Below are 13,527 nucleotides of genomic sequence, written 5' to 3' on the forward strand. Positions count from 1 at the left end.
ACACCAAAATGTGCGTTCTCAAATGACACTATGCTAGGTGAACTTTGCTAAATGCCTGGCTAAAGACTATTAATCACACGCTACATGGTAATAAATGGTCTGAAGCAAGATGAGCTATTAGCCTACCTTGTGCACTGACTGCTAACTGTTACTGAGAAAGTATTGACCACTGTCACATCAAAATAAACCATAAACTACTGCTCAATATCTAAAGTAAAGTAACAGCTAGCTGGTGTCAGTTACTTGTAAAATGCATAGATAATGTTTAACAGTAGAATCTCAATTTAGCTTGCACCTAAGTCGTAACGTATTTGACTTTGCTAACATTAGCAATAACATCAGCTAGTTCAAGGCGTATGCATAGGCTAACCATCACATTAGCAGCACATTTTCCGTATTTAAGGTTGATTAAACATGGACTTACTTGCAAGTGATACACGGTCATCATCTCACAGTTTCTTCCTCTTACTTTTCTCTGCTCCTGACTCCTGCTGTCTTTGCAGGGCCATGTCCAAAAAAGCTGACAGCCTGCTGTTAAACTTAGTCAGGCACAATCCAACAGACCACTGAGATGGGGAGGGGCACTCATGGGGAGCTTGGGTTGTTGAATGTTGAATGTGTGTGTAGCGGGTGGGCTCCATAGTTACTTTCTTGAGCAATAAATTATTTGTCTTGTTCTTCCTGTTTTATGATATAAATGCATAAAAAAATGCCTAATATTTCTATACCGAAATAATATCAGCATTATAATTATTGTGACTATGATCATTTTTCATTAGCCTATTTTTGGTGTCCCCTCAGCACTTGGTGCCCTATGCACAGCACTTGATGCACGTGATGGGAGCAGCGGCACTGAACTTACTTTACCAAGAAGTGAAAGACATCAGTTCCTCATTTACTCCCATACCCATTCAGAAAGCACCTTCCCTGTCCATCACCTCCAGTGGCCTTACCTGCTTAAGCCCTCTCTCCTCTGAAGATATTCACACACTGCTGATGTCTAACCATGCCACCACCTGTTCCCTTGACCCGATTCCTTCCTCCCTTCTCCAAGACATCTCTCATGACATCCTGCCATTCCTCACCTGTCTGATCAATTCCTCCCTCACTTCAGACGTTATTCCAGCTCCTTTCAAGACAGTCACTGTAAAGCCACTCCTAAAGAAACCCATCCTAGACTCAGCTGACATCCAAAACTACAGACCGTCTTTCATTCCACTCTAAAACCCTGGAACGTGCAGTCTACAACCAACTGTCCTCCTATCTATCAGAAAATGTACTCTCTGACCCTAATCAGTCAGGCTTTAGGCCTGGTCACTCCACAATGGCCCACCTTATGGTGACTGAGTCGCTTGGTGCCACCAGAGCCTTGTCCAACTCGTCAGTCCTCATTCTCCTCGACATGTCCTCCACATTTGACACAGTCAACCACCAAATCCTCCTCTCCACTCTGGGGGGAACTAACCTGTTTCACATCATACCTGACAATCTGCACCTTTTAGGTCACATGGAACGGCTCCCTGTCCAAACCTTGCTTTGTGGAAACTGGTGTCCCACAAGGCTCAGTATTAGGACTGCTTCTGTTTTCACACTAGGCTCTGCAATCACATCACATGGAGTGTCTTACCACTGCTATGCTGACACCCAAATTTTCCTGTCTTTTCCCCTATCCTCCTCAACCTCCTCCAACAGCCAAGTTGAAACACGCATCTCGTTTGGCAGACATCTCCGCTTAGACAGCTGTACATCACCTCAAACTCAACCTTAGTGACTAACCAACTGAACTCCTCTTCATCCTGGGGAAAGACTGCCCAGCAGACTGTCCTTCACCCCCGACATCACTGCTGTGGCCTGATCCTACAGATTTGCCCTCTACAACATCCGCAGTATCCGGTCTTTCCTCACAAAAGTGCTGGTCATTTCCAGCCTGGACAATTGCAACTTCCTCTTGGCTGGACTTCCCACCTCTGTGACTACACTATTGCAGTGTAGCCAGAACACTGCAGTGCGCCTCGTTACAATCTTCCCAAATTCTCCTCTGCCATGACCTCCACTGGATTCCTGTTGTGGTCCGCATCCAATTCAAGACGATGATGCTGGCATTCAAGGCCGTCAACAGAACTACACCCCTCTACCTCCAAACACTTGTCAGACCACACGCCCCAGCAAGAGCACTTTGCTCTAGTCACAACCATTCTCTGTTTTGCGACTTCGGTAGTGGAATGAACTCCTGACCAATGTCAGGACAGCAGAATCACTCTCCATCTTCCACAAAAGACTCAAGACTCATTCGTTCAGACTTCACCTTGACCACGCATAGCATCACTCCGGTGCTTCCTTAACAAAGTAGGCTGGAGTACCAGCTCTGACTTACTACATTTAAGGCTTGAAATACAGTCTGTTTTCTGGTCCAAATTTAAATGAAACGTCTTTTATGGTTAGAAATTGTAGAAGCTCTAACAGTGTTGTAAGCTTTGATATGAACCTGCTACTAAAACCAACACATCTTCTGTCACTCCAACACCTTTTTATGATGGAAGTATCCCTATGAGCACCAGTCTATCCATGTAGAGTTGGCACGTCTCTGGATTCAGTGTAAGTCCACACCAGCGTTAGTCATGTTTTTCCTGGTCTGGTGCGTGTACTATAAAATCCTATGAGATGTACTCAACACCTTCAATTTCAGCCAACGTATTAGTCTCTTGAATCTGTACACTCTGTTGCTTATCTCTTGTGAGTCTTGGGTTGGTCCTAACTGATGGAAACCCAGTTTCAGCTTGCTAACTTGACATATAATATTTTCCTTTTTTTTTCTTCTAGGACCACTCCTGTGCACTGCCTTCCTCACCTGAAAATCTGAGAGATTGGAAAGAAAGAAGAGGAATGTTAAAGGCAGAGAAAGGAGGACAAAGCACACTGTGAGTCTATCTATCTATCTATCTATCTATCTATCTATCTATCTATCTATCTATCTATCTATCTATCTATCTATCTATCTATCTATCTATCTATCTATCTATCTATCTATCTACCAATTTTTACATGTTATTTCACATTTCTAAGGAGGTATGTAAAACTTGCTGTGATACTGTACATTGTTCTTTCTGTGATTGATATTGATGGGGTTATTACCATGATTAGTCTCCTGTTATTGTGTGAGCATATATTAAAAGGACTAGCTAAATTCACTTAGGAAAGGTGTAAAATTGTAAAAAAAACAAAAAAAAAACAAAAAAAAAGCATCACCAGTTGCACATTTATCTTTAACAGTCTTTTGCTTTTATTCAACAAATAAACAAGGAAATAATACTTGTGATTTCCAGGTTTCACGATACTGTGTGAGATTTTTTTCTGCACAAATCTTGTGCTTATGAGATGTCTAAATGGGTAATTTGACAACTGTTGAAGGCTTACCACTTACAGTTTTTCTCACATCATTATTAACATTTGTACAGCAGTAAGTGCATTTCTCAAAACAATTAATGCAATCTGCAGAACCTAGTGGATAACCTGCAAAAGCACGTCACTTGCTCAAAATGGATAGTCCATTCCTCAAGATCAAGTATTCATGTCAATGAAACTGCCAGTGTCATCAAAATGAGTCTTTACACCATCGTTTATGAACAAATGGCTTTCTCATGTTTTCATTATGACAGTTTATTCTCTCAGTGTTTTCCATTGCAAAAAAAAAAAAAATGGTCAGAACTCGGACACACTTCTTTCAGCTTTATTGCATTGTTTGCAATCACCATTGAACAAATGGCTTCTTCTTGAAATGATTGAATTCAAAGTGGTTCTTCCAACATTTGGTTGCACCCTCCGACCAGCCTCAGCCCTTTTGAGGCTGTGGTTGACTACATGGTCCACAACTGTAGCCCTAATTTCTTTAGGAATCTGCCTATGTATTTGGCCTTTTCTCCCTCTTCCCCTGTTTTGTCCCCTGTTTTGTCCCCTCCCTCTTCCCCTTCCTCCCTGCATCCTCACCCCTCATCCATGATGCTGACCTTCCATTTCTGTGTCACAGAATTGTAGAAATGGTACACGCTATGTCCTGTTCAGTTCATATATGCTTGCCAAGTGAGGGTTCATGGGATTCATCCCTGAGTGACTGTGAACAAGTGGCTTGTTATTGGTTACAAATAATACTTCACAGAGAGCAATTGTTCAATTTATGAGACATTTCCAAGAAAAAAAATGATAAAGAAAGGTATAAAAATAATGACTGAAGCAATGAAATGAAGACTATTAATCTTATTGGGAATGACTATTCAGCATCCATAAGTATAGTTCATTTTGACTGAGATGACATTAGCAAAGGATAGAATTATAAAACAGCAGAGAATTGCATGAAAGCAACTGATACATGCCCATAAGCATTTGCAATTTGTTCAGAGGAAGGAGAAATTGCTACTATGATGTGCACAAATGACTAAATGTTGTGGAGGTTGAACAAATAGTTATGAGAATTTTCATTCTGATCTGACAAAAGCACCAAAGCAACTGAGAAAAACTGTAGTAACCTCTGCCACTCTGTTGGGGTTGCATGCGATGAGGAAGAGTGGCTGAGATTCTGGTTCTTTTCACAGGTTTTCCTTTTGTTTAGATAGATTGCTCTTTGAAATAATGTAGTTTATTTACTCTATGATGTAGTTTCACATATTTCCATGTTTACATACTCTGGTACGGCAGATGGCGGTATGCACCTTAAAAGTCATGGTCGCAACTCGCCCTAATAACAGGAGAAGAAGAAGACGAAGCGGAAGAAGAAGAACGAGAGCAAGAACAAGTGGAAGAAGAGAAGCGCCAGGCAGCAGTTCGAAATGGCCGCGCCTGCAGAGAGGATGGAGGTAAGATCTTACAATGCAGTAAACGCCTCCGTCTCACCGTGGTTTGCAACAGATGCGTATTTTTTTTTTTATAATGGAAGGAAAGATGCTTAAGATGTTTACTCTTTCTAAAATGACTGGTGTTATCATTATTTAGCTCAGTAACAGATAGTGATGCATCCATTTTAGCGATTTCTCGTGTGGTGCATCTGCCGTTGCCGCTCATTCATTCAGCGGCAAGGGATGATGCTCTATCCGGCATGCTTATATTTAATTAAAACTATTGAAACATGTCGTATTTATACCAAAATCTAAGTCGATGGCCAGCCTTGTAATTTTTAAATGACCATAGAAAAGTTTTAGTTGGTGCGACAGCCGGCCGGTTCTGAGTCAAAGACCCTGTGGGACCGCATGGGACTTTAGCTTCTCAGCTAATTAGCCAGCTAGCGAGCTAGCTATTTCAGGCACGGATGCTGCTTATTTTTCTGCGCTACCATGAGCTCGTTTTAACAGGACGAAATAGTTGAGCCGAAATACTTCCCTTGATATACCAAGTTATTAGTGGCACCCATATCCAGGTTTTGATCAGGTTTTGACCTTGTTACGATATGATTTTTTTGCTGTTCGGCTAAGTAGTAAGCTAGCAAAGCCCGTTGAAGCGAAGCCGCTTGTAACGCCAGCCGTAGTCCTATAGTTGGCTAAATTGAGTATAAAGGCCTGACATTTTCAACCGGTGATCAAATTTAATCAAGAAACCATGTTTTACATCGGTAGTTGACCAGGGTGCGAGTTAAAGTATTATTCGAACCCGTCGGAAGGCCATTGTCGTCTCACACGGTGTACTATAACCATGTGCTCCCTTCTATTTAATTATGGCCCAGTCTGTGTTAATCAGGACAGCCTAACTCTGCGCTTATTAGGGCAGGTATTTTCGCACAGCATAAATCCAACTGTAACTGTTTATATACAGTTTAAATGTATCTTTTTAGATACAATTTTTAATTACGGGTCAAACTATTGGAGGATTCCGTGAATGACGGTCTGACATTGTTTAGCATTCAAGTTATTCCAGTTTCTTGTCATGGGTAATCAGCCACAAATAACTCCATAGTGTTGTTAAAAAGGCTTCATCAATGCAACCATTTTGCGTTTGTCAAAGTTCTAATAAAAATGTGATGTCTGATTCAACTGTAGAGAATCAGTGTGAGAATCTCTGGTTTTATTATCACATTGACTAAGAAAATTGCCACACTTTAATAACTCATTACATTGTACTTTCTCACACAAACACAGCTCAGTATTAGTCGAATATATAGTTTTTATGTGGTATGGGGTGTTTTGTCACATTTCTGAGTTGAGAATAAAATTAGTTCCACTATACCTACACACTTCGTTTTATATTTGCTTAAGACTGAATATTTAAACAGGGGAATGAGGCCCAAGCCTACACCAGATTGTAAGTGTGTGTGTCTTCGTTGAGGTTTCTCAGGGGGAGAGCTCAGCCAAGCCAGCAGCAGAGGATATGACATCTAAGGATTACTACTTTGACTCATACGCCCACTTTGGCATCCACGAGGTAAGTTCTTTACAAACTACAGTATCAAGTTTTACCCAAATCACAAGATGCTAACCCTTCTGGTCCTTTTTGCTGCCACTGTAGGAGATGCTGAAAGATGAGGTTCGCACTCTCACCTACCGCAATTCCATGTTCCATAACAAGCATCTTTTTAAGGATAAGGTGGTGCTGGATGTGGGCAGTGGGACAGGCATCCTCTGCATGTTTGCTGCCAAAGCAGGAGCCAAGAAGGTTATAGGGGTAAGTGGTGGGCTATTTGACACCTATTTAATTCCTAGATTGGCTGGAATTGGTAATTGCAACATTAGTTGGCAGGGTTTGACCAATGGCAATGTCCAAAATGACTCTTTTAAACACTTCAGAGAAGGGACAGGTACATGAGAGTATTTGTCACATATTGATCTATAGTCGATTTGTTCCCTACTGTAATCACGATAAGTCCAGCCTCAGTTTGGAGAAGCAGAGAGCCGTTCCAGCCCAGATGCTCAGCTTTGTACCGCAGTGAATGGGGTCCAGAGAAAAAGCTAAATTTTATCACCTAAAACAAGTCTCATCTAAAAAAAAAAATCTATAACAGTTCAAGTGTACATTGTATAGAGAACATTTACACCGCTTTACAATGCTGTAAGGCCTGACTTTCTTTTGGCACTACATTTTCTCAATCGTAAAACCTCCATTTCCCTAAAACCTCCATTTCCCTGGGCATTAGTGCAACTGCATAGGGATATGGAGGTATAAGAATTTGAAGAAGACTAAATACAACTTGTGCAGAGCAAGGATCAACATCGAGAGAGATGGAAACAAATGTCTATCAGTCATGGTACATCTAGATATAATGTACAATTATACTACTACTTAGTTGGTGTTCTGGGAGTCCTATCTAGCCAATTTGCCACCCAATCCTGTGACACATAGGATAATGGATTTCACCATGTGTGATGTCTGTACCAGTGTTCATGTTTTTCAACTATCCCAAGCCTCTTAAACAGGAGTTTTCCCAAGAGAATAAAAAAAAAAAAAAAGATTCCTTCTTTTGTGCTTTGGGCCCAACAAGTGCAACACACTTCTGCTGTGTTCCATTTTTCTGTTTTAATAAAATGCATCATATTAAAGCAATGTCATATCAAATCATCCACCATTGCTTAATGTAGCCTTAACATAAGCTACAGGTTATTAACTTTTTAACGTGAAGTGAATATCTGAGTAATCTTATTGGTTTTTGCCGTGAGGAACGTAGCCAGTGATGGCCTCTTTCTGTTGGCAGCATAACTTGAGTTCTTTCCGTTCTTTTGCATTGTCTTCATAGATAGAGTGCAGTAGCATCTCAGACTACGCTGTAAAGATTGTCAAGGCCAACAAGCTGGATGATGGTAAGTTAATAAGTCATGTGTTAATTCAGTCATGTGGAGCTTCATGATTTGACTATTTCTGGGTCATGTGAGGATGGAGTGGAGTTCCTGATGTACCAAAATGACCTTTCTTGTGTCTCCAGTTGTGACAATCATCAAGGGAAAGGTGGAAGAGGTGGAGCTACCTGTAGACGGAGTAGACATCATCATATCAGAGTGGATGGGATACTGCCTCTTCTATGAGTCTATGCTCAACACAGTCATATATGCCCGAGACAAATGGCTGGTATGTATGAGTGTTTGTCTCTTGATAGGTTTGGGAAGTAGGCGGAACTGCTGGTTCCTGAAATATTATTCCTCATCTGGTTACTAGTTTCTAATAATCCCTCAATAGTCTTAAATGGAAACATAAGGGAGACGAATATGCTTTTTAATAGCAGTGTGGCTAGTCATTTGAATTATTTTGTTTTTGTAACGAAATTAATCCTAAATTTAAGAGTGGAGTGATTTTTAGCACCCATAAGTTTAGCTAGGTTTTGTCTTTTGGTTTTATTTTGAGGCCAAAAACACCTTAAGCATTAATTAAATGGTTCTTATGAGGAGTCCAGATACTAACAAGATGCTAACACACAATACCTTTGGCTCTGAGTATTTGGTGTTCTACTGGCTGGGGGGGAGGTCTACTTCAATCACCTGTAAGTCTGAGTCTTTTATTCTCCCTGACAGAAGCCAGATGGACTCATTTTTCCAGACAGGGCAACACTTTATGTCACTGCTATTGAAGACCGGCAATACAAGGACTACAAAATCCACTGTGAGTAGTCTGTCATCTGAGCCAACCTTAGGCTGAGATTCCTATTCCTGAAAGGGGCTACGCCACTCTTACAACCATGGCAGATGCAGGAGACCCATGGATAGAACTTGAACCCCCTCCTCTTTTCACTGAGGTCGCCGGTGTGGAAGTATTTTGGATTTCCAGTGAGTTATGTTGACAACATTTGCGTTGTCGACAAAAAAGCCAGTTTGCAAGCTCTGCAGAAACTAGATGGCAGGTTATTTTGTTTAAGTTTCCAATTGACTGAAGATGTTATTGTTACATTATGATGTTTTAAATTGGACAATGTAGCGTGGTGCATTGCGAACAAAGGTCAGAGTTTATATTGCATAAAAGTCGTCTTGTCTAAAAATGGCATAGCTACTTGTGCTTTAAAAAATAATGTAAATCGTTACCTTAGAATCGAAAATGTAATCAAATCGAGGATTTGGAGAATCATGGCACTCCTAGTTGGAGGTCGTCTGATACTGGGATTTGAGGAAACCTGCGGTAGTCCAGTTGTTTCCAGCTACATGCTATGAAAGAGTGTAGATGTGTAGTTTTGTCCCAGATGCATTCAAAGGGGGGGCGGGGAACTGCTGGAGTTAACATGAACACAACTGAACACCACTGGCTGTTATCCACATGTATTGTATGCATTATTCTAAGTGAAGTGAAACTAGTCTGTGTGCCTGTGTTTTTGCATCTGTCAGGGTGGGAGAACGTGTATGGTTTTGATATGTCGTGCATCAAGGAGGTGGCAATTAAGGAACCTCTGGTTGATGTTGTGGATCCCAAGCAGCTAGTCAGCAGTGCATGTCTCATCAAGGTGGGTCGATGAATAACTTGTTTGATATTGTAATACTTTGGAAGTGATTCAAAAACAGGTGTATCTGATGGTATCTAAGGAGGTGCCGGCTGTTTCCTGAAATTTTGAAATTTAACAACTTTGGTCTGATGCTCTTTGGTTGTTTTAGGAGGTGGACATCTACACAGTAAAGTTGGAGGACCTATCCTTCACCTCACCATTCTGCCTGCAGGTGAAGAGGAATGACTACATCCATGCGCTGGTCACCTACTTCAACATTGAGTTCACACGCTGTCACAAGAGGACCGGCTTCTCCACCAGTTAGTCTGCCTTCTCTCACATGCACACACGTGCGCCTCTATTACGATTTGTATGTTAACCAATACTCCATGCATCTCAGTGTATTGCATCCTCAAAGAGCTGTAGTGCTGCACATGGCGTTTTTTTTCGACAGTTAAATTCCCCCCCCCCTTTTTTAAAATTCTTCCAATAATCAAACTACAGCAGTCTACAGTATTAAAGCTGCATCTTTTCAATACATTAGCATTACATAAACAGAACATTTATCCATCTGCAGTGTCTTAGATGTTTATAATCCACAATGTTTTCACATGTCAAAAGCATTAAATGTTTGTGTTGCTGCAGCCGATTTTCTCAAGTGTCAAAAGCAAAACTCCCAACATATCTGCCTAATGGCAGCTACAAGGGGATATGCTAGCTCAAATACCGAAACATGTAATAAACAGGAGAATCTGTTGCAGTACATCTCTGCCATCTGTTTAATTTTGTATCAAACAGTTTGTTCCAAAGGGATTTATCATTGTGAATTGTTGCTATACAAAGTAAATAGACGTGATTTATTAGTTTCAAAATTTTATTTAAGTTTGACCATTTACCTTTAGTGTGACTTAAGGAAAAATGTGAAAATGTATGACATTTGTCAGGGCATAAACCAGTCATCTATTGATAGTGAATCCATAGTAGAACAATGACATAAAGGCCACATAAATGACATAGTGCTGAAGAAAAAAATTACTGAATTGAATCATTAACTGAAGGGAGAAAGATAAGTAGTTAGGGTTTTCGTATTGGACATGGTAAGTATATTGAGCCTACTTAATATTTACATTTAGGGCATTTAGAAGACACTTTTAGTTTAAAGTGACTTACGATGAGTACTACATAAACAATGGAATGGATGAACATCTTGAAGTGGGAATTATTATTTCGGCTCCGACTGTCAAATCACAAGAAAATGTCTAACTGGTTTTGGTTTCCATTTTGGTTTGTGTGGATTTGCTTAAAATCTTTGATTGTCCCATCCATACATTGCACTCACAAACTGAAATGAATTGATTTGAATAAACACCTTTTTGTAGGAGTTGTTTTGTACTGTATTAATGCTCACTTTATTTTCTGTTATTAGGCCCTGAGTCTCCATACACCCATTGGAAGCAGACTGTCTTCTACCTGGATGACTACCTGACTGTCAAGACGGGGGAGGAGATATTTGGCACCATCAGCATGAAGCCAAACGTCAAGAACAATGTAAGAGCTCCTGTATTCATAAACAGACTTCCATACTTGCTGTGTTGGATTTATATATACGTATTGCTGCATCACTGCATTCTGTTGCCTTTTGTGTCTGACTTGTTGCTGTTGGTTTGCAGAGGGACCTGGACTTCACTGTAGACATCGACTTCAAGGGTCAGCTGTGTGAGGTGTCTAAGACGTCAGAGTACAGGATGCGTTAGAAGTCTCTTCTGTTTGTCTTTAGTGAAGGACAGATTATACTGTTTGACTGTGTCTGTACAATAGTTTGAAGCTCCCCTGCAGCAACATTTTAAGAGTCCTTTTTTTTCTTGGTTTTCTCCCTCGTTCAAACATGAACTGTATTTAAAAGGCTTTCATATCATGGGTTATAAGTGTACTGGCATGGTGATTCATTGTGCTGTAGTCACTCAGCAACATGTTTTTGACAAATGCCTGATAGTGTCCAACATCTTCTTGGGTTTTCATTTTGGGTTCTTGTCCTTTGCATGTGCGAGGTCCATATAGACATTAACACAATGTTTCTGCCGACATGTCTGCATAGTATTACTGTTGGGTCACCTGGTCATCTGTGTGGTCATTACATGATTTACCCCTATTTTTGATTCTGTTGAAAGTTGTTGAACTATGTATTTGGGTTTCTGTCACAAGAAACCCTCCATACATTTGTATACCAGTTGCTAGAAACCATATGTAACTGACAAGAGAGCTGCTCACCAAACTGCTCTGTTGAGACCAAACATAGCCCTATATATGTGTTTTTTTGTTTTTGTTTTTTAATTTGTTCTGTGTTTGTTCCAGTGAGGGGAAGTTCAGTTTTAGGCATATTAAGACTCTGAGGCTCAGCAGGTCATTCTCTGAAATTAACACAGCAGAATCTCAGTGCTTGTGAGGTACACAGTATAATTGGTAAAATATGCACAGTACACACTCCACGGTCTTCAACCAGGAGTGTGTGCGTTCATTTAGCCTGCACAATGTCGCTGAATAGCAATGGGACTACGCTAAATCACAAACTAAGTCTGAATCTTGGTTTTTCAATAACTGGGGTTTAACTGGAGCTGTCAGCAATGACACCCTCACTGTTTAGTTAAATATAACCAGTACTCCATTTGACAGGGTTGTTAAAGTGAGGGATAAAAAATGTTAGCCCCTCTCAATGAAATTTTGGATTGTTATAAATACAAGTAAACTTAACTATAAAGCTGTGTTCAAAGTTGTGGGGGGGTTTTTTGTTTTTTGGTTTTTTTTTCGGCCCAGAAATCTTTATTCATGTGGAACACAAACTATATATTTTATCATTTTATACCAACAGGAAATGATAGAATATGTTAAATACAAAGTGTTAAATATTTTTGCCAAGATTTTTTTTTTTTCTTTTGGAACTGTCTCACCAATTTATTTTCCAGCTGTGAGCAGCATCTCCATTTCCTGTTTCTGTTACTGTCCTGGGATCCGTGTGTTTGTCTTGATACAGTGTCTCTGAAGCAGTTTGAGTCAGTCTGAACAGAAGTTACCATGTTGGCAGTGTGTAGAGAATGCCTCGACTCACCACGTTTTTTTTTTTTGTTTGTTTGCTGATTTTTCTTTTTTAATAAATAAACTAAATGTAACTCTTCCTGCCTTGTCTTAAAGTGATCTGAGCTGTGTGGTGTTTACCAAACAGCTGTTTTCTGTATAGTTTCACCACATACTAGTCATCACAATTATCCTGGCTAAATTGTCATTCACAATATCATCCTGATGATAATCAAGCATTTAAACATGTTGGCATCTCAAACATTTGATGGCATTGCTGATTATTTTTTGCTAAAAACAATCTTAAAGTTAATCTTAAATCTTAAATTATCAGGGTTTCCCCCTGCAAACAAATGATTGTTATCCACAGGATTTCCCCACATCTTCCAACTTGGCCATTGTGACAAGCTTTGGATTTTTGGAACAACTAATGCTGGCCTCCCCTTGTAGCAGTTAAAAATTAATCCACAAATCAATATGAGTGAATTATGAGCTAGAGAGCTTTTTCAAATCACTGATGTGAATTTATTCATGATAATGTCAGTGTTCAAATCTTGTATCCACCAATCCCTACCATGCTTGTTTATTGCCTCGTTGAGTTTTTTTTTTTAACAACACTGATGCATACTAGCAACTTGATAAGAGACTAAGAAATATAACTGCTGCACAGTGATGGCTTGGGTCCGGGCTATTTTTGGAAAATTTAGGCAATTCTGAGCAACAAACAGGAGAATAGGAAGACAAGACAGTTGACAACAATGTTCAATTTGGACCACTTGAGGCGTGAACTCACAACTTCTGGAGCCAAAGCCCGTCATCTATCGTTCCAAGCTAATTGGCAAGTGGCAATACAACAGTGGCAAATTTGTGCAGGCAAATTTGAAACCACTGTAAAAAATTCAGTTATCAAGACAAAAATCTGAAAATACACATATTGCAGCATGGAGATGTTGGTAATTTGTTTTTAAAAATGATTGATTTGCTCCATAAGTGAATAACTGATGTGTAGCTATGTCATTATTACATTGACTCCAATTGTTCACATGAAAGAAAAAATTTAAAATGCTGTGAAAATTTCAGTTTTT

At 39.9% G+C, this 13,527-nt stretch overlaps 2 protein-coding genes across 3 annotated transcripts in view; one reads left to right on the top strand and one right to left on the bottom strand.

Annotated features, from left to right (window-relative positions):
* Positions 1-543, bottom strand: part of trpm4a (transient receptor potential cation channel, subfamily M, member 4a) — a 59,546-nt gene extending 59,003 nt beyond the window's left edge. Inside the window, exon 1 of the mRNA XM_037091650.1 lies at positions 425-543. Coding sequence (XP_036947545.1) covers positions 425-448 — 24 coding nt within the window. The 5' untranslated portion in view covers positions 449-543. The remainder of the gene's footprint in view (positions 1-424) is intronic.
* Positions 544-4,712: 4,169 nt separating this feature from the next.
* prmt1 (protein arginine methyltransferase 1) lies at positions 4,713-12,542 on the top strand. Of its 2 annotated transcripts, none has more exons than XM_037091594.1 (10): positions 4,713-4,847; positions 6,307-6,402; positions 6,487-6,642; positions 7,709-7,772; positions 7,895-8,037; positions 8,478-8,565; positions 9,279-9,394; positions 9,543-9,693; positions 10,800-10,921; positions 11,044-12,542. In XM_037091594.1, the coding sequence occupies exons 1-10, from the start codon at positions 4,821-4,823 to the stop codon at positions 11,125-11,127; spliced, it is 1,047 nt and encodes a 348-aa protein (XP_036947489.1). In that variant the 5' UTR covers positions 4,713-4,820; the 3' UTR covers positions 11,128-12,542. The 2 variants fall into 2 exon arrangements, with proteins under 2 accessions (XP_036947489.1, XP_036947490.1); XM_037091595.1 differs by having other exon boundaries at positions 4,775-4,847; positions 6,316-6,402.
* Positions 12,543-13,527: the final 985 nt, after the last annotated feature.

This window comes from Acanthopagrus latus, chromosome 24, assembly GCF_904848185.1.
Source record: "Acanthopagrus latus isolate v.2019 chromosome 24, fAcaLat1.1, whole genome shotgun sequence".
NCBI classification, from domain to species: domain Eukaryota; kingdom Metazoa; phylum Chordata; class Actinopteri; order Spariformes; family Sparidae; genus Acanthopagrus; species Acanthopagrus latus.

What these genes read in the sequence shown, in the direction of transcription:
- prmt1 (XM_037091594.1), top strand. Translation starts at nt 4,821, where the DNA reads ATGGCCGCGCCTGCAGAGAGGATGGAG. An exon ending in GAGCCAAGAAGGTTATAGGG is followed by an intron (nt 6,643 to 7,708) that starts GTAAGTGGTGGG and finishes TTGTCTTCATAG; the next exon opens with ATAGAGTGCAGTAGCATCTC. An exon ending in ATGCCCGAGACAAATGGCTG is followed by an intron (nt 8,038 to 8,477) that starts GTATGTATGAGT and finishes TCTCCCTGACAG; the next exon opens with AAGCCAGATGGACTCATTTT.